This window comes from Pezoporus flaviventris, unplaced genomic scaffold, assembly GCF_033815535.1.
Source record: "Pezoporus flaviventris isolate CSIRO_AGI_PZ_B2104156 unplaced genomic scaffold, CSIRO_AGI_Pfla_v1 ptg000021l, whole genome shotgun sequence".
Lineage (NCBI taxonomy): Eukaryota > Metazoa > Chordata > Aves > Psittaciformes > Psittacidae > Pezoporus > Pezoporus flaviventris.
In genome coordinates, this window is record NW_026892569.1 from 1,299,560 (window position 1) to 1,320,580 (window position 21,021).

The following is a 21,021-nucleotide window of genomic DNA, read 5'->3' on the forward strand; positions in this document are numbered from 1 at the left end:
AATTTTCTCTCTCATGCACATATAGTTACATATTAAATGCTATTCACTGCTGGAGGATGCAGCTTCCTCCCAGAAGTTGCTGTTAAATTTGTTTCACTGGACTGGTGCTCTGTCTCCTGAGTACCAGCTTTCAGTGACTTTTACTTTTGACTTCCCTGTGGAGGATTTGGTTAGTTACAGTATAACACTCTTGGCACAATTCCTACCTGTATATATAACACTTTACAAAGTTGGTTTAGCAGTGTGATGAAGAGAAATAAATATTCTATGATTCCTTTTGCCATTTCTTGAGTGGGGAAAGATGAGGGGCAGTAGAGTGGATAGAAGTTGCTGAAGGTTATTCTTTAGGTCCCTGTTAGAGGAGCATCTGGATCTTGTAAGTCTGGGGCTAAGCAGCTGGTAGGTTGTTGAACTCTTAAAACATTGGAGGCTTATTTACTTTGATTTTTGTCCATTATGGAAATCATCTCTGTAGCAGGAGTATTTTGGCAGCAAGCACTCAAGCTGCTGGAATAAAACCGCTATTGATGGTTAATATAAGTGTTCTTTTTAGCCTCAACTTTCTGAAAGGACCTGTTATCATTAAGATAAGTATTTCTAAGTGAATGTGAATCCGAATAGAATAGCTAAATGTGCTGCACGCTGACCTTCTCAGCTTTGAAGTAAGCTGAATAGAAGCAATCCTGAATTAATATATTCCAGGAATAATTCCTTGGCATTGCAGAGCTGAATTTGAGACTTTGGGTTAGGGAGAAGTACTTGATGTCTGCATTGTTACTGAGTATTTTGTCTACTTAATGTTGTTCAGCAAACCAACTGGAAAAAAAAGGCAGTTTCACTTCTGTGGCTCTTCTGTCTCCACCTTCTGGAAGCTGATAGCAAATAGTTTAAAATCGGCTTACCATGTTAATGAACTGGAAAGCAAATGTGTTGCAAGATGTGTGCTTTGACTGCAGTTAAAGGACATCATCAGGGTTTTGTTTTAGTTATTCCAAAACACTGAGTCTACAGAGCAAATAATTGGGAAGAAAATTCTCTTTAAGCCCAAACTGTCTCTTTTTTCCATCATCTCCGCATAGCGTGTCAGACTGGAGACAGTCAGGAGGTTAGCCGGTTTCACTGTACCGTGGGCATACTGTTGTGAAAGGATGGAACTGTAACATTCCAGCTGACCTCTTCCAGCCACCACCCTCTGAGTGTTCTTGGCACATGTTTTCAGAGGTCAAGAACTGAGAATTTCTGAGAGGACAGCGTGCTCCATCGCAGGTAGCAGCTGAAGGCTGGGCATTGAAAGATGATGAACTGTGCCTTTCATCAGACCTGCAAGTGAGAAAATTGGGAAGGAGACAGCCAGAGGGCAGCACTTGGGTAAAATACGCTCAGGATTTGGTCTTCCTCTCACTTGTTTTATGGGTGGTGTGTTTTTCCTACTGTTCCCTACCCTGTGGTATTCCCTGGGAATGTGGATCAAATGATCATCTTGTTTTATCAGAGATGATTTGGAACATAATAAGTCAGTTTGTGGCAGGCAGAGCCATGAGCTGTGGGTGCAAACTTTGTAGCCTGTCACATGGTGGTATTTCAGAATAGCCTTTAGGTGGGAATTGAAGTCTTTTCTTCCCTGTCTTTGTCCATTTTTAGGTTGCAGCTGCTCCTTGGTGGTTGCCTGTGAAGGGAGCCAACTGGAAGCACCCAGAAGGTCCTGACTCTAGTATCTCCAACAGGTAAGCTTGTAAGTGTCCATTCAGTTCTCATACACAGTGTTTGTAAATATACCTGTAAACTTACTCCAGGAATGGAGGTGCAAGAAAGGGGTTTTAAGTAGTTGCCCCTTTGCTGTTGCTTTTGTGACTGTTTTCCCATGTTCTAGTGTGTTGCATGTGATACTCAGAGGTCATATAGTCCATGATGTAGTAGTATTTCAAGAAGTCCACGCTTTCCACCTAAGGGAAAAGAGACCATACTGAAATGTGCTTCAGTGCGTTTTCTATTCATGTTTCTATAGCATGTGAAGCAGAGTGCATCTTCAGAGGGTCAGGAACTTTAGAGAGTTCAGTGTAGATCTGGTTTTGGAGAGGAAAACTAAATACTGGCTGCATGCATATTCTAGGAGTCCATGTAGTGTGGCCTCCGTCTGGGATTTGGAGGCCTCTCTCTGGCAGCAGAAGACTGGAAAGCTTTGTGCTTTTTATGGTATGCTTTGTGGGGTGATTATTGTGGGAAATCAGTTGTGTCTTTATCTAGAAGTCATAAATAGTTTGTAAAACTGTACTTAATAGCCTATAGTTAGTGCCATGCTTTGCTAGCATGAACCCTGTGACTTGCTGACCCATGTCTTTATGCAGTCTCTTTCCATTTGAAAGTGGAATGGATTCTATGACTAGAAAATCAAGAGGTTTCATTATTCTTAGGTGATTTGTATGGATACTGCAGAACTAGCTCTGGGTTGCACATGTCAAAGGCTGTTGTTCCATTGACTGTGTTACTCTGTGCTTATCCGGATGTGACTGTCTTCATCTGGGACCTCTTACATTGCAGCTCTTGCTCTCACTAGGCAGGTGTCAGTGAGGTTGGCACTATCTGCCTTAATCAACTAGATAAAGTTCCAAAACTGTTTGAAATGAAGTCAGACTCTAGCCTAGATCTAGTAGATGGCGGCATGTTTTTGAGTCCTCTAAGGACAGGTCTATGTTAGTGTAACATCTCTGATGGCTAAACTGCTTAGTGATGAGTCCGTTGTCTGTTCTCCAAGGGCAATGAAAGAATTATCTGAGGCAAAAATAGAGATAATATCAGGAGGCACTGTTAGGGGGAGACAGAAATTCAGGTCACAGTCAGCAGATAGGAGCTGGAAACCTGCCATGTAAATCTGGTCTCATATGGTGCAAACCTAGCCTAGTACAACTGCTAGTGAGCTTGCCATGTGAAAGTAACGTAAAAGACCAATGCTGGCTTGTTAAACAAGTTAATGCAAAGTCCTCTATGTCTGTCTTTGGACCTGCACCTTCAGCTTTTGAAGTATCTTGGTCTATTACAGGCTTGGATCCTTGTGACAAGAATGACTTGGCATTTTTTCTGTCTTTTTCTGGAGAAAGAGATCAGGATTGTAAGGTCAATCCTGGATCCAAACCAAAGGAAAGATGGGAGCTTTTGTGTAAGCTGTGCACTACTTGAAACACCCAAAGATTAATACTTTCTTGGTAAATTTCTTCAGTTCACTCTTTCCTGGATTGGGTGCTGCAAAAGGTGGTGTAGCTGAGAGTAAGGACTCTCTCTCATCTCACTTCTCCCTTAAAAGCCCCACAACTGACAGCAAAGAGATGAGCACACAGGGAAATGAAGAGCATTCACCATTACATTGCAATGTAAATTTCCTTATTGAGAATCCTGGCTTCTTGTTAAGGTATTGTTAAATTAGCCTGGCAAGGAGTAGCAATGATGCAGGCTTGTGCTGTCTTCCTTTGAGGCTCTGAGCACCTATGTTTCCACAAAAGCCAGTGTATCGATAGCTCTTTGCTGACTCCTGGGTGCAGCAGGTTTCTGAGGTGAGACCATGAGAAAACACAAGCTGCAAAAGTCAACTGTAGAGAGCTGCATGTAAGAGCATGATGAGACAAACAGAAGTTAATTTCTTTCTCTTCCTTGTTTTTCTCTGATGGCTGCATTTCCCTTCCAACGTCTTGATGTCTTCCTTTAAATAGCTTTTCTGTAAAAGTAATTAATACCTTTCCAGTTGTAACTGAACTGTGAACTTCCTCACTGGACTGACAGGCTCACAGTCCTTTGTAGCCATCTCTTAACCAGTTTCAGAAGGTGTTTGTGCTGTATAGCTGTGAGATTGCCTATTTCTGCTGATGATCTTGTCCTGTTTGTTTTGCTCCCTAGAATGGATCATCCAGTTCTTCATGTTTCCTGGAATGATGCTGTGGCATTCTGCACATGGGCAGGGAAGCGGTTACCAACTGAGGCTGAATGGGAATACAGCTGTCGAGGGGGCCTGGAAAATAGGTACCTCTCACCAATGTGTCCCTGATAAATGTTTAAAACTGGTATTTACTAGATAAGGAAGAGTTGTGTGGGTTCTTATTACCCTCAATGTCTTTTTCTTGTGTGGTATGCACAGCTGTGGTACATATAACAGACTTGCCCTGAACAGATTACTTTTGGCAAGTGAGTTTCCCTAAATACCTAAATGATAGATTGTAATCTGAACTCAATAATGGGAGGAGAATGCAGAGAGCCCAAGAGAGCAGGCATGTGACAGAAGGCCAAAGACACAGGACTGTTGCTGTTGCAGGACATGAAAGGTGCCATGGCCAAATGAGTTGCAAAGAGCTAAAGAAGTAAATAACAACATCACTGCACAGCAGCTTTAGGGCCACAGGAGCCCCCTTTTACCTGACTATGGGTTGGGGGACAGGAAGACGAGGTGAATAACAGTCTTATGTCTTCTCCATCCTGTGTCCTGGGCTGCATACTGCACAGGGCAGCACTGCCTTTCCCTTCTTTGTGTATGAATTGTCATTGTAGAACCCTTTTTATATCTTTTAAAGACAAAAGAGTGTGTGACAGCTCTTCTGCTGTATGTCTTTTGATAGGCTTTTCCCATGGGGCAACAAGCTTCAGCCCAAAGGTCAACATTATACCAATATCTGGCAGGGAACTTTCCCGACTAATAACACTGCAGAAGATGGATACAAAGGAACTGCTCCTGTAAGTGTGTCTCAGTGAATTAATCACATGGAAATGAACTTAGTCTTCCTAAAATTAAGGTCTGTGTTCAGCTCTACGAGCTATGGCTGGCTGTGCTCTTTCACCAGTGTATTTCACTGTAGGCTTGAGTATTATCAAGGGACACTTTTTAAAAACTAATTGAAAGTTAAGATTACTTTCATTTTAACTTTTAGCTCCTCTCAAACTGACCTCTTTTCCCTTTTTCCAGACAGTTTGTAGTCAGAAACAAACACTTTTCTGCTTGCACTTTTGGCTTGGCAAGTCTTTGAACCTTCTTTTTTTTGGGTAGTTGCTCCCAAGGCACAAAAACTCATCAACAGTTTAAAAGAAATTAAACTTCCTATTTTGGAAAGTTTGAGTCTGGTATGGCAAACAATGGAATGGGATTTTAAAAGCAATCAAGAATGTGAATGAAGTATTAAATGGTAGTTAAAGCAAGTCCAAAATCTTCATCAGTAGAGAAGTCTGCATACGCATGAGGTGACAGCTACCCTTGCTTTTTGTTTGTGGGAAGGGGAATCTGGAAGTTGTAAACATGAGCATGGAGGTCAGATCAGTAAAGCTATGTTCAGGTCTGTGTCAGCTGGTCAAACAGTGCCTCTTTATTTAGAGGCAATGAGAAGCTGTTGTGTGCCATAGTAGAAATGTGATGCTGAGAACATAGAGGGTGATAATGATTCATTCTTTCTTTCTGTTTTATTTAAATGAATTTTGTAAAAATGTTACAGTTCTGCACTACTGATTTGGTGTCTGCTTTTGAGCTATGAAGGCAGAAGCTGCTATTAAAGGCAAATGCACCTTCAGCAGACTGGTGATCAGGGTTAAAAACAGTATTTCATATTGAGTGGTTACAGAACTGCCACCTTGTTCCCTGTTTCATGTAGGTCACTGCATTTCCTCCCAATGGATATGGCTTGTACAACATTGTAGGGAATGCCTGGGAATGGACGTCTGACTGGTGGGCTGTTCGTCATTCAACAGATGAGGTTCACAACCCTGTAAGTGTTTTACTGGCATCACATGAAGTACAGAATTCCCTCTTGCTGCTCTGACCTGATTGCTGTTGAAAACCTACTACTCTTTGCTCCTCTCTGCTGCGCCTGTGGTGGGATGGGCTGTGTTCTAGTGAGTTAGGAAGTACCACACCACAAGCCTTCAACACTGGAACTGTAGTGCTATAGTGCAATTTTATTTACTTTTTGTTGGACAGGACAGGCATCCAGAACTGGTCAGCAGTTGTGTGCTTCCAGACTGCCATCATGTTACATAGATCAGGAATTTGCTAATGCAGTGGAATTACTTCCCCCCAAAAAAGGGAGTTTCTCTGTTTATGTTGCTACAAGCTGTATTACTTCGCCCTCATCTCTCTCCCAAACACTTGACAAACCATTATGTATTATGTTTATGGTTTCTACTAGCTCCTTTAAAACTCAACATGTCATAAAGCTGAAGTTCAGGGGAAAAGTAGCTTCCCAGGCTTTGAGAGGTTAATCTTTAGTTTTCTCTGTGGCAGGCAAAGAAAGAGATCCTGCAGGGTAAGCCTTGTGTATGGGGCTTTTCATGCAGTATCTCTCAGCAAATTCAAGTTCTAGCTTTACATCTCCTTCTCTCTCATTTATACAGGATAAGTAAATCTGAGAAGTGCACTGCTCTGCTTTCACCGAGCTTGTTTTCCTCAGGCACAGTTATCTGCAGTGAGAAAGCCAGTTAAACCTCATGGGGCAGCAGCTCTCTGCTGCAGGATTTGTGTATCCCTGTGCTGTGGTCTCTCATGATCTGTGTAGCCTTTCTTTGCTGTGCTGCACATAGCTGGAGGCCTTTGTGGGATGTCAGCTATTGGAAGTAGCTTGAGCAACTTGCTAAACCTTTGCTGTTTTGTACCTTGCAGAGTCTGGCATTCTGCTGTTCTTCCCAGAGGATGTGTCTAGCAAGGGAAGTCAGACTCCCCTTGGGGTCTAGATTGTTCTGGATCTGTACCAGCAGTTCCCTCCATTGATGGAGCATCTGGAGACCTCCTAACCTATACCAACCACACTGACCAATTTTAAGTTGGCTGTATCCCAGTAAGAAGCCACAGGTTTTTCTAATGGCTTCAGCTGTGTGTCAGACAGTGCACTACCTGCATTGTCCTGAGTAACTGAAGTGCTTGGGACTGTAGCTTTTTTGTTGTTTGATTTTAAAATAGGATGGAATATTCTCCAACTTCTGTTGTTAGGCGGTCTGAGTGGTCTAGCAATGGCTGAAGAACCTTCTTTTCCTTTGGGACCTTGGCTGTGTTCTGTCTCCGTTTGCTACCTTTTCCACACATTGCACAATAGATATGATGCGATTTGAGTATTTCACAGCAGTCAGAATCCTTGGCCAGTTTCTGTGATTCTGCAATAATGGAAAGCTGTATTGCAGGAATTGTCTCATGAATGTATAACCCCTCCTATCTTTTCCCAGCATTGACTCACTGCTTGTGTACATACACAGCTGAAATTTAGGCAGAACTTACACTCAGCATTCAAACTAATTCTTCAGGGTTTTTTCCCTGTTTGCATACTGATTGATTAGGAGAGAAGCATCAGCTGACTTGCAGCTCTGTTTCCATTCTGGTGGGGTTTTTATATGCAGTTAAGGATAATTTTTTTCTGTACCTTTTGAGTTGAAACAAGGGCATCTTAAGAGCAACATTTCTGAAGATAAAGTCATGAGTAGCTACCAGAACATAAATTTAAGTGGAAGTGAAGAACAATAAAACTAGCAAACTTTGTACATCAGGGTAGACTATTGGCTTGATTGGAGCCTTGTAAGTTGGGTATGAGGAGGAGAGTGGGCAATGCTGAGCTCCCCATTCCAGACAATGTGGTCACCGTGGTTTGTACCAGGGAAGCTCCTGCTTTACCCCCCTTGCTACTGAAGCTTCACTTCAGTGCCTGGAGCCAAAGCACTGCTGTGCTGTGTAGCTGGAGAGGAAGAGAAAGATCCCGTGCCCATCCACACCCTTGCAGAGACAAAGAGCATCAGAGGACTGGGAGGGAACACTCTTCTGGTTGTTGGCACCATATTGCAGCTGTCCCTGTTCTTGTTCATCTGTTTTGCAGTCTGACAGCTACTTCAGTCAGATCTGGCTGCTTGTTTGTACTGTGACCTCTCAGGGCAGGGAAAATGCACAGCTCTGCACAAGTCTTCTTCCCTAGCAAGAAGTGACAATGTTGGGAAACAAAACTAAATGTAACTAGGCCAAGTATGGAGAATAAAACCACTTCTGATTCTGTGAACTTGAAGGTCACAGATCTGGGTCCTGTTGCATCTAGCTAATGTTCTAGTTTTTGTTTGGTTTTGTCCATGAGGTACCATAATGTAATGTGCATTACTTATTTAAACAGACAGATCCTAAAGGCTCTACATCATCAATGGCAAAGTTTTAAGGTGGGTTTTTTTCATGCAAGATGGCTGGATTTTGTACGTGAAAGGCATGAGATGACTAATTTACATGGAATTTATTGTGTTCAATACAGAAAGAACCTCCAGGAGTCTTCATCCAGACTGTAGCTTTCAGCTAATCCATTTCCTGCCATTGGTGATAGTAAAATCCATCTTATTTTGTTTTAAAAAGAAAATAGATTTCTCTGCCTGTATCAGCCTTTCCAACTTTTGCAAGTCGCACAGAATCCAGCTAACTGGAACTGTGTGTCTTGCTGAAGCACACATACTGTAGTATGATGCTCGGAGGGGGATAAAAATGGTAAATTGTTTGTGTTGAAAGAGACCTTAAAGCTCATGCAGTTCCAACCCCCTGCCGCAGGCAGGGACACCTTCTACTAGACCAGGTTGCTCCAAGCTCCTGTGTCCAGCCTGGCCTTGAACACTCCCAGGGATGGAGCAGCCACAGCTTCCTCAGGCAGCCTGTTCTGATGCCTCACCACTCTCACAGTAAGGAGTACTGCAGTGGTACACCTTCATTAGAGTGACTTATTTGAATGAGACGCTTCTGTGTTCACGATTTCCATGCAGCAGTGCTTGGGTGCTGAATTCAGGTAATGGTGTGAATTTTGCTTGCTTTTAAGGGGCTATGAGTTTCCTGAGGTTTTTAAACCGCACAGTTTGCAGGCACTTCAGAAAGTATTTAAAAATTAGGTGTTAACAATGATGCTTTTAAGTTTTGGTTTTTTTTTGCAGATGGAAACTAATTGTCAGAATCTAGTGAGGCAGAGCACTTCAAAGTGAATTCCAAAGGGTTTTTCTGATTAAATGGGTAAGGAAACCGAATCTCCTAATGTGAAAAGGTGTCCCAAAATAGCCAGGCTGCAGGATCTTCTGAGACATTAAAAATGATTAGCACCACATCTATCAGAGCCAATCTCTTCAGTCTCTGTAGAGTACAAGTCAGAGTAAGCTATATATAGGATGTGTTCTTTTTGTCTACAAGACGAGGAATTCTTCTAGAGGGTCAGAGCTTAGTGAAAGTTTTTTAACATATTTAGCATAATGCCTGTGCTGGCGAGGTTTGGGGCACGCTGTGGGTTGGGTACAAGGGATGGATGGGAGCTTGTATTTGATCATTTTGCTTTCACAAATAATTACCAAAAGCAAAAATAAAGTGTGACACCTGAAAGTGCTTTGTAAGGTGTTCACTACTTTGTAAGGTGTCGGATTTAAATTGCATTCTAACAATGAAACAGTGTTCTTCCTCTTCTTTGCCTGGTGCAGGACCTCTGCTTGTAAGGGTTGATGCCAAAGAAACAAAAGATTTCTGTGCGGCTCAGGAAGTATGTGGAGTGCAGAGCTTGGTACTGTGTGCTTGCAGTTACAAGCTCTAAGGTGTCAGGAACATGGGACACTGTCAGCAATAGCGAGGTTTAGAAATGCAGCCAGAACTTCCAAGTTAGTGGCATTGAGAGGCGTTACAACTTTAAGAGCATAGCGTCAGTAGAACTGGAGACTTGCTTGTACAGACCTTTCTATAAAAGTCTCTTCAGCTGTTGCAATCCAGACACTTATTTGTATAGTAGCAATGGCTTGTTCAAAGCATAAGGAGCAAGTGGTTTGTGTTCTGAATTCCACTTCTTGTCAGATTTGTGCAGTGAGATGCAAGTGTCCCTGTTCATTTTTGACTTGAGCAACGAGTCTCCCCATTTTAGGAGCACACGGGATCAGTGGAGGTTACTGTACTGTACTGAGGGACTGTTTGTGAAAGCAAATAGACAATACTGTATTTGCGGGGTTTTTGGGAACAACTTGCGTATGAGCTTACTTATTATCTGCAACATGGTGAATGGCCCCTTGATTTCATGTGAGATCTTTTTACTCTCTCAGGAAAAAAATGGGAAGCATCTAAGCCAGTGACATTGACTTAGTGCAGCAGGATGCTGCAGTTGAAATCTCATACCAGGAATCCAGAACAGAAAGAACAGGAACCAGAATAAGCCCAACCTAAAATAGCTGTCTGTGGGAAACTTTTTTACACTTGGATATAACTTCTGAATTTTCCGCATTTCAAGAGGAATAGCGTCTCCCACTTGGGACCTGCTCTTCCATTCCTCTCGCCTCACAGCATAGTTCTTGTCTATATTCTCTCTTCACTGACTGCTTTCTAAGCAGAACCTTGTGCGTTGAGATTTAGGGTGCCAGACTATACCTGCAGTGCCTGTTCTCCAGCACCCATGCATTTTGGGGCTCCTTTCTGAAGGGATTCTTCATGTGGGTGACTGCTGGGAGATCAAGGAGCTAGCAATCTTCTTGCTGCCCTCGGGAATTATTTTGCTTTCATTTGAAGGCATCTTGGAGTTGCACTGAATGGGGCTACATAGCAGTACGAAGACAGTCTTGCAGCATGTCTTAATCATGTACGTGAAGCGGTTTTTACGTGTTCAGACTCAGGTTGGAGGGAATGATAAAATCCACTTGAGAAAACGTAAAACTGATACTTCAGCTCCTCCAGTAGTGGCAATGGGTGAGCAGCCAGAGCACTGCTGCTGTCAGGAGGACGTGCTTCTGCTCTGATGTATGTCATGAGTGGAAAAACCCCACAGTTTAAGACAAACTCACCAAAACGTTTCTTTGGTGCATCTTGCATCTGCTCTGTGGTGCACCAGGGCTGGGAAGCACGAGGGTTGGTTGTTGTTTGGTTCTGTTTCTGAATGTAAATGATCATTTGGCAGACAGTAGCCAAGTGTGTGTGAGATCAATCAAGCCACAATCCCCTTATGGGGCCATTTTAATCGTGGTGACTTCTGGCTCAGATTTTTTTGTATACAGTGCATAGGTTCTTCTGACCAGCAGTTCTCTGTTTGAAAACTGATTTAGCTCAGAACAGGGTCACTACGTAGTTGACTGTGCATAGGAAATGATGATGCAACTTCAGAAAGCATTTATGTGATGTAATGAAAGAAATACAACTGTTTTTTCACTTAATAAAAATAAAGCTTCTAAGATGTATTTGGATAAGAAGCTTTCGTAACTAAATGCACAAGCGCTCTTAATTATGCAGTCAGATTATCATATGTCTGTTACAACATTATGTTGCAAATATACAGTAAATGCTGTACTTTAAGCGTGGGTTCAAAGTCTGGGATGGCCCTGGCTCTTTACATACAGACAGCGAATGGCCTTCTGCTTCAGTACCAGATGGTGCACTTCTCCAGATAATGGCATAAAACAATATTGTTGGATGGAATAACATTGTTTTAATCAAATGTGACCTTAATTGCCACACTCTGATTAGTATTTGTTATGGGTAAGCACAATCAAAGCAGGCCTCCCTTATCTAGAAGGAAGATAGAAGCATGAGCAAATACTAACATTGCAGGCTTTCTCTTCTTTAGTTATTAGAAATACGTGATATTAAGCTGTAACATTTTCTGGCCAAAGCTAATGACGTTTCTACGCTCTTACCAAGTGTGTTAGAAGAATGCATTATTCTGGAAAAGCTGTTGAGTGGGGGAGATACTGTTTGTTTTTTTTGGGATACCATACCTGAAGCCTTTTGAAGACAAAGCAGGGTAATTTCTGGGGGGTTGGTTGTGATTTTCTTCAGTACTCTTTAAGCAGCAGGAACTCTGACAGGAATGAGTTTCCATTTTTGTCTGTAGATGTAAGGGCTGCTCATTTTCTCTGTAAACCAAGAGAAAGTTTAAGCAAGCGATGTAGGTAGGAGACAGACCATCCAGAGAAGAGGACTCTGGTCAGGAGGGATGTATGAAGCTCTTGTATGCAGCATCAGAAGCAGCGTGTTGCTGGTAAGGGTAGATCTTAACACCTTTCAAGAAACTGAAATCTCTTATTCCGGTTTGTCTGTAGGGACTTAGCTTCTTCCTTTATCTCAGTCTGGACCTGGGAACGGAGCCTTATTTTGGATAAGAGATGGTTCATGCTACAGGTAGACGAAAGAGCTACAGCACCCTTCTACCTACCTGCCAAAATCACTCAACTTCATGTGCTAAGAGAATAGTCCAGGTGGCTTATTCCTGCATGTGACATGTATGAGGCCTCTGTAGTAAGGCAGGGGTGGAGGAAAGAAGAAAATTGAGACATTGGGCAGTACAGGGGCAGGCAGCTGCTGGTCCTGAGCTTTACCACAGTGGCTGAGCTGTGAACTCACTGGGAGCTGTAGTACAGGGCTCTGAAGTAAAGTAGTACAAGTACAGCCTATGGCTGCTGGGGTGCTGGCAGGTGATCTTGAGGACTATGAGGTCTTTGGTCGCAGCACTAAGTAGGGGTTGTGCACGGGATGCAAAAGCAAACCATTAGAGAGGAAATGCAATTCTCAATTCCAACACAACATTCCTCAGGTGGGCAGAGCTGTGATACAGAGGTACAAAGCACTGTCAGTGGTGCTGGGGGATGCTCATAAGTGTGGAATAAGAATGTCTTATTCACTTAATTCTGGTTGCTTTCAGGTCAGCTCATGGCTTTGCTGGGGACCTGCTGGATATGGTACCTTTTATGGCGAAGCTGAGATACATATTGAATGAAAGAATAATCACTGTCTGCTATGTTCAACATTATGGTTCTAATTTTAACTCTACAGTAGCCTTCAAATGAGAAAGTTTTTGTCAGCTGCATTTTTAACACTAGGAAGGAGAACTGAATACACTGTTCCCGGACTTTGAGGAGCTGTGGTTCTTTTCTGACTTCCCTTAAATTAATTTGAGTGCAGTCATGAGCTGAGAAGGGTATCAGTCTAGCTGGTCTCTTGCATAGTTACTTGTGCATCTGACTTTGTGCATATGAAAGTAGCTGGATCCATCTGTGGTGAAATCTGGTTATCCCAAATTCTTTGTATCTTTTCCTTTGCTAAGCTGCAAGGCAAGACAGGGAAACAACAACCGCAAGCCAGTTGTCGGGGAGGCAGGGATGGTTTCTCCAGCTACGGTCTAGTGATTTACTGCTTTTCAGAGAACTTTGCCAGTTGTTTTATGGTAAACTTTGCTTCAGAGATTTTAAAGAATTATCTATCAAAGAGGATAATGTTCTGTAACAGAATAGATTCTTGGAGAATTCTAGATCAGATTCTTGCAGGTTGTAAAGTGTTTAAGTGCTGTAATCTTGCTTCAGAGCCTGGGGGGTATGTATATGTGTGTCACTTTAACTTGGGTTTTGTTACCAAATAACCTTTGATGCTCAATTTTTGCCTGGTAGAAGATTTGTAATTAATAAATTTGTAACTAATAAAAAGAGCTTATACAATTACCATGGTCTTTAGTTGACATGCTGCTTCAGTATATCCCCTTATAATTGCTGAAACATACAATAATCTTATGGCTGGACAATAAAACTCCTAATCCCAAATTAGCATGCTCCTCTTCATTTAGAAAAGCTACTTTGGAGCTGATAGCAAGGATTGCTGCTCAGTATTTGCATTATGGCTTCTAATGGGAAATCCTGCTCAAACAGCTCCATTGTTCTGTTCTGTCTTGTTCTCATGTAACTTTTTTAGGTCAGTTTTCTTCTGGCTGGCTCTACGCTGGCTTCCTTTAAAATGAGATTAACAAATGGTTAGAGCTGATTGTGCTTGCTACTGCCTTATCTTAGAGTGGGGATCTCTGCATCTACATGCAGGTTTTGTGATGACAGTTTCCAGAGGCCTTAGGAAAGGAGTGAGCCTGTCTCATGGAGAAGCATCCTGGTTTAGAAACAAGCAAACACTGCCTCTGGGTGTGGTTTTCCCTAAGTATCTGTAGGCAATTAAGTGCAGTAGTAGGTCAAATAAACATGAAGGTGCTGCAGTGCCACTATAGTAAGCTTTTTATGTGTAGAATCACAAAGCAAACTTAGTGGATGCTGTCAGTAGCTTCTGTAGTACCAGTGTCAACTTTCAGGGCTTTCTTACAGTCCTCATGACTTGTGTATTGATATTTCATATCATTTACATACTTTGTAGCAATGAACTCTTTTTCCTAGCTGCTAAAACTGGGCTGGATGCCTTTCTTGTAACCTGTATTTATGGATACAGGAAGAGGTGAACATCACATCTCGTTTTTTCTTCCTGTATTCCACAAATTGTTCTGATAAGGTTTTATCTAGGAGTACAGACTGGATTTATACACCCTGCCAACCACTGAAGTAACCACAGCTTGTACCCTAAGTGAGAAATTATTGGAGGCTTGGACATGATAAGAAAACGTTTTAGTTGTGCACTGGTGTAACATGTACAGAAATAGAAATGCATGCAAATGGGGTTTCTTACAACTGTGAGAGGATTCTTAATGGCAGCACTAACTTCTAGGCTGAGCTTACCAGTTAACTAATAAAACACAATTTATTTCCTTGGTCTTGTTTGTCACTTCCAGAAGACACGCGTTCTTGTGGCTCCTTCCTAAAAGCAGTTTCCCAATGTACGTGGAGTGCAGCAAGCATGGAAGCATGTTTGGTATCAACAATGGAAACACCAAGTACAGCAGTAGTTTCTAAGCATTAGAGAGACGTGCTGGTGACATTCACACCTAAAAGGAATGAAGTGGGAGAATTGTTCACCTGCGTAATAAATACACATCAAAGCTAGCAAAAGAGTGTGTATCAAGGAAGCCCAGCTATCTCCTTGAACTATTAGGCCATCCTTTGGAATTGGAATTGAAAAAGAAGAGTGAAATAACCTTGTTAAATCAATTTGAGGGCCAATTTCATAAGCACTTCAAACAAATCACATATATTACACTGCAAATGTATGTGCAATTATGGAAATGTTGCTTATAACTGCAGTGCTTTCTGCAGGCCTTTTTAGCTGTCATGATCCCACGTAATAACAAATATAGTTGCTAATGACAGAGATGATACAGAATGTCTTGCACAGTCACTAAGTGGTGCTTCAGACTGGAGTTTGGACCCCCATGAGAATAAGCACCACATGTTGGGCGTTGCAGCCCCTCATTGCAATGTGCCACCAGGTAGTGTAGCTGCATTTGGAAAAGTGGAAGTTCCCCGTGTTCCTTTTGGAGTCCTAAGGGTGTCTGTGGCTTTGTTTCATAGCAGTGGAACTGATGAGAATCATGGATTGCACTACATGTGCAGGCCAGCCTGTGAAAACTTCCTCATCTCTCTTTAGGAAAAGCCTGATAGTAGAAGAGCCACTTATGTTCAGATCAGTGCTCTCTCACGCTTGCCACTGTGTTTTTTGCAGCACATTGCCAGGTGCTCTACAGAAACAAGGCACTCCGGGCCAGTGGGCATCAACTCGAATGTGAAATCCATGCAGCAGTGGGAGGGAGCACAGTCACTGTCTGCAAGTCTTCTACAGCATCATTATTTCAGGCTTTCTGGTTCAGACAGACAGAGCTGACATTTACTTACCTTGAGTATTGATGGCTGCTCCTCCTTATTGTTACAGCTTTTTACCCCTTAACTTGTAATTATCAGTTGTTTCTCCCTGAATACTTAACCAGTGTCCTCTCCTCCACAGAAAGGGCCCTCATCAGGGACAGACAGAGTGAAGAAGGGTGGATCCTATATGTGCCATAAGGTAATGTGGAAAGGCCTGTGGTATTTTCATGTTGACCTTTCTTCTAGAAGGACTTGACAATAAAGTGATCTTCTGACAGTTTCCCAACAGCTTGTTGAGAGGTTCCATGCAATTTAAGGAAGAGCAATACCTAATGTTCCTAAGGACTTCTTTTTTTGTTAGCTTGGAATTAAACAAGCTGCTTTACTGAGCATGAGGCTTTTTTAGATTTAGAAGTTGGAATTTATATGTGCTTCTAGTGCTTGTTTCATTATAGTGCTTGAGTGATACTTGTAAGAATAGAAAGTATGGATGTGACTTTTTGGGAATGACTCAGGATATCAGGTTTTCAGAAGGGAGATGAATGTTTCAGCTTAGTCAATAGCACCCTTGAAATGGTTTCTGAAAGGTTTGGATACCACCACAGTGCAGTGGCTGTTCCTGACATAACTCAGGTTTTAAACTGTGTTCACACAGTGCTGGAAGAAATGCTCTTTGTGCATCTCCTTTTTCATTAAAGCTGTCCTGCTCTTCTTCCCTTTCAAAGCCTGCAGCTGGCAAATCCTCCTCATAATTAGATTACATTTTCTACACCGAGATCCCATTTTCTACACTGATTTCCTCCTTAGGTGAAATCAATGTCAGATGTTAATTAGCAGTTTTGATTAAATTAACACTGGAATAGACTCTTCAGTGATGAATAATGTGACCCATTTTAAAGGGTTGGGAAGATTCTGGTCTGTCCTAGTCTTTTTTTTTTTTCGAGGTGATAAAACTAGGCTGTGTATCATGACAGAACCCCCACTGAATACTATTAGTACAAGGGCTCTTTATTAGGTGTCTAAAATTCTGTTCCCAATAAGCTATCTTGCTATTGCTCCTTTACCTCTCAGAGCTGACAAAGGCTGAAGTCGCACTTACATGTATGCTTAGTAGCTACTTTTATGGTCAAAATAGTTCAGCCTGTGAATCCTATGGTGTCCTGTTGAGGGTTAGGATAGACCTCTGCAGTGTGAGATAGCAGCATGCACTGTGCTCGTTCAGGAAAAAGCTGCTCTCTGGCTCTGGACCCATATGGAAGAGCTTGTGAGGAACTGCTGGTGAATCTCCTTAGATGGAGATACTGTTAACTCATGGAGATAAGCATCAGTGATGGCATTCCCTTGATGACAGAGCTGCTTCCAGTGTCATCATCCTTGTGGTTGTATGAATTGATCTCTTTGGTAGCTGTGCCCAAACTCCTGAAGGGATCTGGGATAAAGGAGAAAAACTACCTTCTTCTCCCTGTTCTCCTCTGCCTCCCCAAAAAGGGAGGGGGAAACCATGTTTGCTTTTTAACTCAAGCTGTGCCAGAAGTCTGCAGCTGAACCGGCCTTTACGGAGGTGGTGGGGTTTTCTGTCAGAGGCCAGGAACCTGCAGGAGTATAGGAACAAAACCCCTGAGCCAGGTCTTTTGAAGTAATGTCAAATGGGGCAGAGCTTGGATGAGACTGGAGTTGCTACATAAACACAGAGTCTGTACTGCCTCAGCACTTCATAGTGAAATTACCAGTGTGCCTGTCCTTCCAGGGCATGATAGGTAACTGTTTCTGGGAGCTCAGTCTGACTTAAAGCAGCAAACATCTTAAATGGGTTGGTTCTGCAGTTTGGAAGCCACCATTCCCAGTGCTGGACAGTTGAGGATCTGCAGCACTGTGACTAGCACGTTTTTCTTTTTTCAAGGAATGTAACTATATTCACGTGCCCTGAGACGTGGCCAAATCTGTACAGCCAGGGGACATACAAAACATGTTACACACCAGTGTCTGTACTGGTCTGTAAAGAAGTCTGACCTTGTCCTTTTTAGATTCATTTGGCTAGCAGCCTTTCTTAAAATAACTGGTACAAAGCACCCTGCAGCAGTCCTTTTCTGAATCTTGAGACATTTTTAGTCTAAACTGGTCTGTCACAGAAGTATCAAATCCTACAAGCACAAGACAAGCAACCGTGGGAATGAAAGCACAGATGCATTTCCTAGTGACACGCACCAGTAGGATCAAATGCTGCGTGTGATGGGTGTGAGGGCAAGTCCTGTGCATAATCTTGTGCTCTCTTGTCACTTCAAGAAATAAAAGAGCAATGGTGGTTCCTCCTTTCATTTCCTGCGAGGTGGCTGCTGTGTGATTGCAGCCCATTCAGGAAGAGAACAGTGCTCAAAGGTATCTACTAGGAATATCTGAAATGCAGTTGAATCATTTTATCAGTGCCTTAATTTTAAATGTAAATGTTTTTATAGTCAGCAGTCCAGATTCTATCTCAGTTATAAATATCCCTAGATTATTAGCCACAGAAATATTGGAGTTTGCCTCCAGTTATCCCATTATTGTTGCATCTTTCACTGGGATGTTTTTTGACACATGCCAGTACCTGTCCATTTCCAGTTATTCCTTAGGATGCTGATACACAGATCAGGGCACGGAGATGTGCTCTCCTCTGAGAAGCAGCAGAATGGTTGTTCTGTCCATTTCCCACAGGAAGATTATTATTAGTTGACATGTTATCAGTTGCTTTGCCATTCAGACTACCTTTTCTATCAGCTGCAGCTGGCCTCTGTATGCGGTGGGATTCCCCTTATTTCTAACATCATGACTTTGATCTTTATCAGTTCACTGACCTGTCATTTGAAATGATTTGCTGCATCAATCTAACAAACTCTTCCCTACAGAAGCACAAGCTGTGAATGCTCTGAAGTTCACTTGTTCTCCTCTTTCTCTGCAGTCTTACTGCTACAGGTATCGCTGTGCAGCCCGTAGTCAAAACACTCCCGACAGCTCTGCTTCCAACCTGGGATTCCGCTGTGCAGCAGACACCTTGCCAGAGCTACAGTGACTACAGTGTACACTACGGTGTCACACCGAGACAGCAAGGGCAGAATTTCACCCATGGAAGAAGAGATGTGTGGAGTAGCACTTGCTGATGACACTAAAACTTCCTGCTGAGGAAAAAAAATCTAGCACTACTCAACAGTGCTTGAAGAACCTTTATGTATTTATTTTTGGGGAACATAGCCTGGACTTTTATCCTGACCAAACTTATCAGTGACTTCCGTTGATTTAACACAAGTATTCTGGAGGCAACCAGCACAAAACTGAGCAGAAATACGCCAGTTGTGTTTTTAAAGGTTAATTAACAGCTACTTTAGTAAAAGTTCTTTATTAAATAGTTTTATTTATGCATAGTTCTGAATTTCTACACTCAAATCCAGTAACTTTATAATTCTATACAGCTTTAAAGGACAACCGAAGGAGTGAAGAGGGAGGACTCGCAGAGAGCTGGCCACACAGGCAGTTAGTGCAGCTGTGCTGTTATGTTCCTGCTGCAGTGAAAATCAGTCCAGAAATGTGCTTTTTCTGGTGAGATACTTGCTCCTCTTTATAAAGTGCCTTCTGCAACTGAGGGATGCTAATCTTCAGGGTGATGGCGATTAGAAACGTTGTACATATTTGAATAAAACTTCATGCATTCATTTTTTCGGAAGACTTTTACTGATGGAAAAACACTGTCAATTTCCCCTGAATTTCTTGGATGCGCTGTAGGCTTATTTTGGGGACTTGCAAATTGCAAAAATGGCATCATTATAAACTGAAGCTTACAAATGATTCTACTTAAATAAAGATCATTAAAGTGAAAAGATGGCAATGTAACTGTGAGCCCTAAGGCCTAATAAGGTAAGTTTTGAAACTGTTCTGTTAATAAATTGCACTTAAAAGGAAATTTTAGCAGGGAGGGAAGTAGGACTAGTGAGAGCCACCTTGTTAGGGCATCTGAATGTATTTCATGCCTTTCATGAAGTGCTTTGTACTGCCACCCGCTCCAGGGCACAGCATCTGGTTGTATTTCTCTGTTGGGCTATCGCTTGCTCCAAGTGCAGACATAACCAGAAGCTACCTCTGCAGTGAGGCAGCAGGAGCAGCAGGACTATGCTTACAAACAGGTCCCTGCCCTCTTAAAGGCTGCGGTGCTGCCCGCGTGTAAACTGAGGATAACTGGGCTGTCCTGCTGGATTTTATTGTGTGAAAAACACTGCACATTAACAACTTTGGCACTGATGTATCCCTGCCAACATTGTGTTTTCTACAGTAAATGGGGGTTGGGTTTAATGCAACCTGGGGTTAATACAAACCCACTGCTTGCCAGCTCCTTCTCTGCCAGTGCTCCATGCTGAAAAGAAGACCCTGGAGAACATCTTGGAAGCTCTTCAGCAAATACCAGCCTCTGGTGGGGGGCAACAGCAATTCTTGCAAGTGGAGGGGGAAGAACTATTCAGAATGCACCACTATGGCCTGGCACTCACATAAGCATGATAAAAACTGTGGCAAGTATTTTGTGTGATAAGGACTGCTTTAAATGAAATGTTTCATTAAAATCTATGCATTCCAACCATCTATTTTACTGTGAGGAATAGTAAAAGAGTCTTTCTGTCTTTATTTCTAAGAGGCATGTTTTTGCCACAAGAAGGAATATACTTTATGAAAGATTTTGACTGGAGTCATTTTGCTTTTCATTCTGGAAAAAAAAAATTCCTAGAAAAAGATACACACAAATGAAAAAATTATTATGAATTCAAGTAAACAGTTTCACGATCACTATCAGGTATGTCATCATTGTGCTGTTGTTGGCATGTGGGGGAAAATTTTCCTGTTTGCCTGGGGAGATGGTGGAATGTGTCCCATTCATCCTGTCTTTGTTAGGGTAATGGCTTCTGTGTTTTACTATAAGGTCTTTCATTGAACATCTTTGAATTAATCTGACCAGATTTCAGTAAGAAAGTAAATCTCCAAACTCTAGTGAGTATTGAAGTATTGATAATCATTACTGCACTTTGTGAGCAGAAATGAGGAGGAGGATTTCACCAGTCTCACAGTCCTCAGAGCCACTGGGTTGGATTCAGTGTGAAAGAACACTAAACTACGGAGAGGTAGATTAGGACTCTGAAACTAAAAGGAACCTGAAGGAAAAAGTGAACAGAAATTCAGCAGATAGAAACAAAGGTCTGTTTTCTTTTCCAGTTCCTTTTAAGGGGATTTTTTTTTTTTCCTTCAGCAGATAAAGCACTAGCACTACAGCCCAGGGCAGCTGTAGTGTAAGGCAGTTCAAAGCCCAATGCACATGCTCTGTGAAAAAGGCCATTAACAACTGCTGTGATGGTTTAAAACTCAATGACAACATATTATTTAATGTTCTTGCAAAGCCTTTCAGGTGGCTGGCTGTTTTGCAACAATGGCTCTCTTGTTCCACACTGTGGAAGCTTGTCCTGACCAGGTAACTGATTATTTGCTTTACTTGCTGCAAACAGCATCAGTTGGCTTAGACAGCAAGGGTTTGAT

The 21,021-nt window shown here is 42.2% G+C and overlaps 1 protein-coding gene across 1 annotated transcript in view; it reads left to right on the forward strand.

Annotated features, from left to right (window-relative positions):
- Positions 1–18,722, forward strand: part of SUMF1 (sulfatase modifying factor 1) — a 35,989-nt gene extending 17,267 nt beyond the window's left edge. Inside the window, exons 4-9 of the mRNA XM_061455695.1 lie at positions 1,642–1,724; positions 3,886–4,008; positions 4,599–4,713; positions 5,619–5,732; positions 15,617–15,676; positions 18,413–18,722. Coding sequence (XP_061311679.1) covers positions 1,642–1,724; positions 3,886–4,008; positions 4,599–4,713; positions 5,619–5,732; positions 15,617–15,676; positions 18,413–18,523 — 606 coding nt within the window. The 3' untranslated portion in view covers positions 18,524–18,722. The remainder of the gene's footprint in view (positions 1–1,641; positions 1,725–3,885; positions 4,009–4,598; positions 4,714–5,618; positions 5,733–15,616; positions 15,677–18,412) is intronic.
- The last annotated feature ends 2,299 nt before the right edge of the window (positions 18,723–21,021 follow it).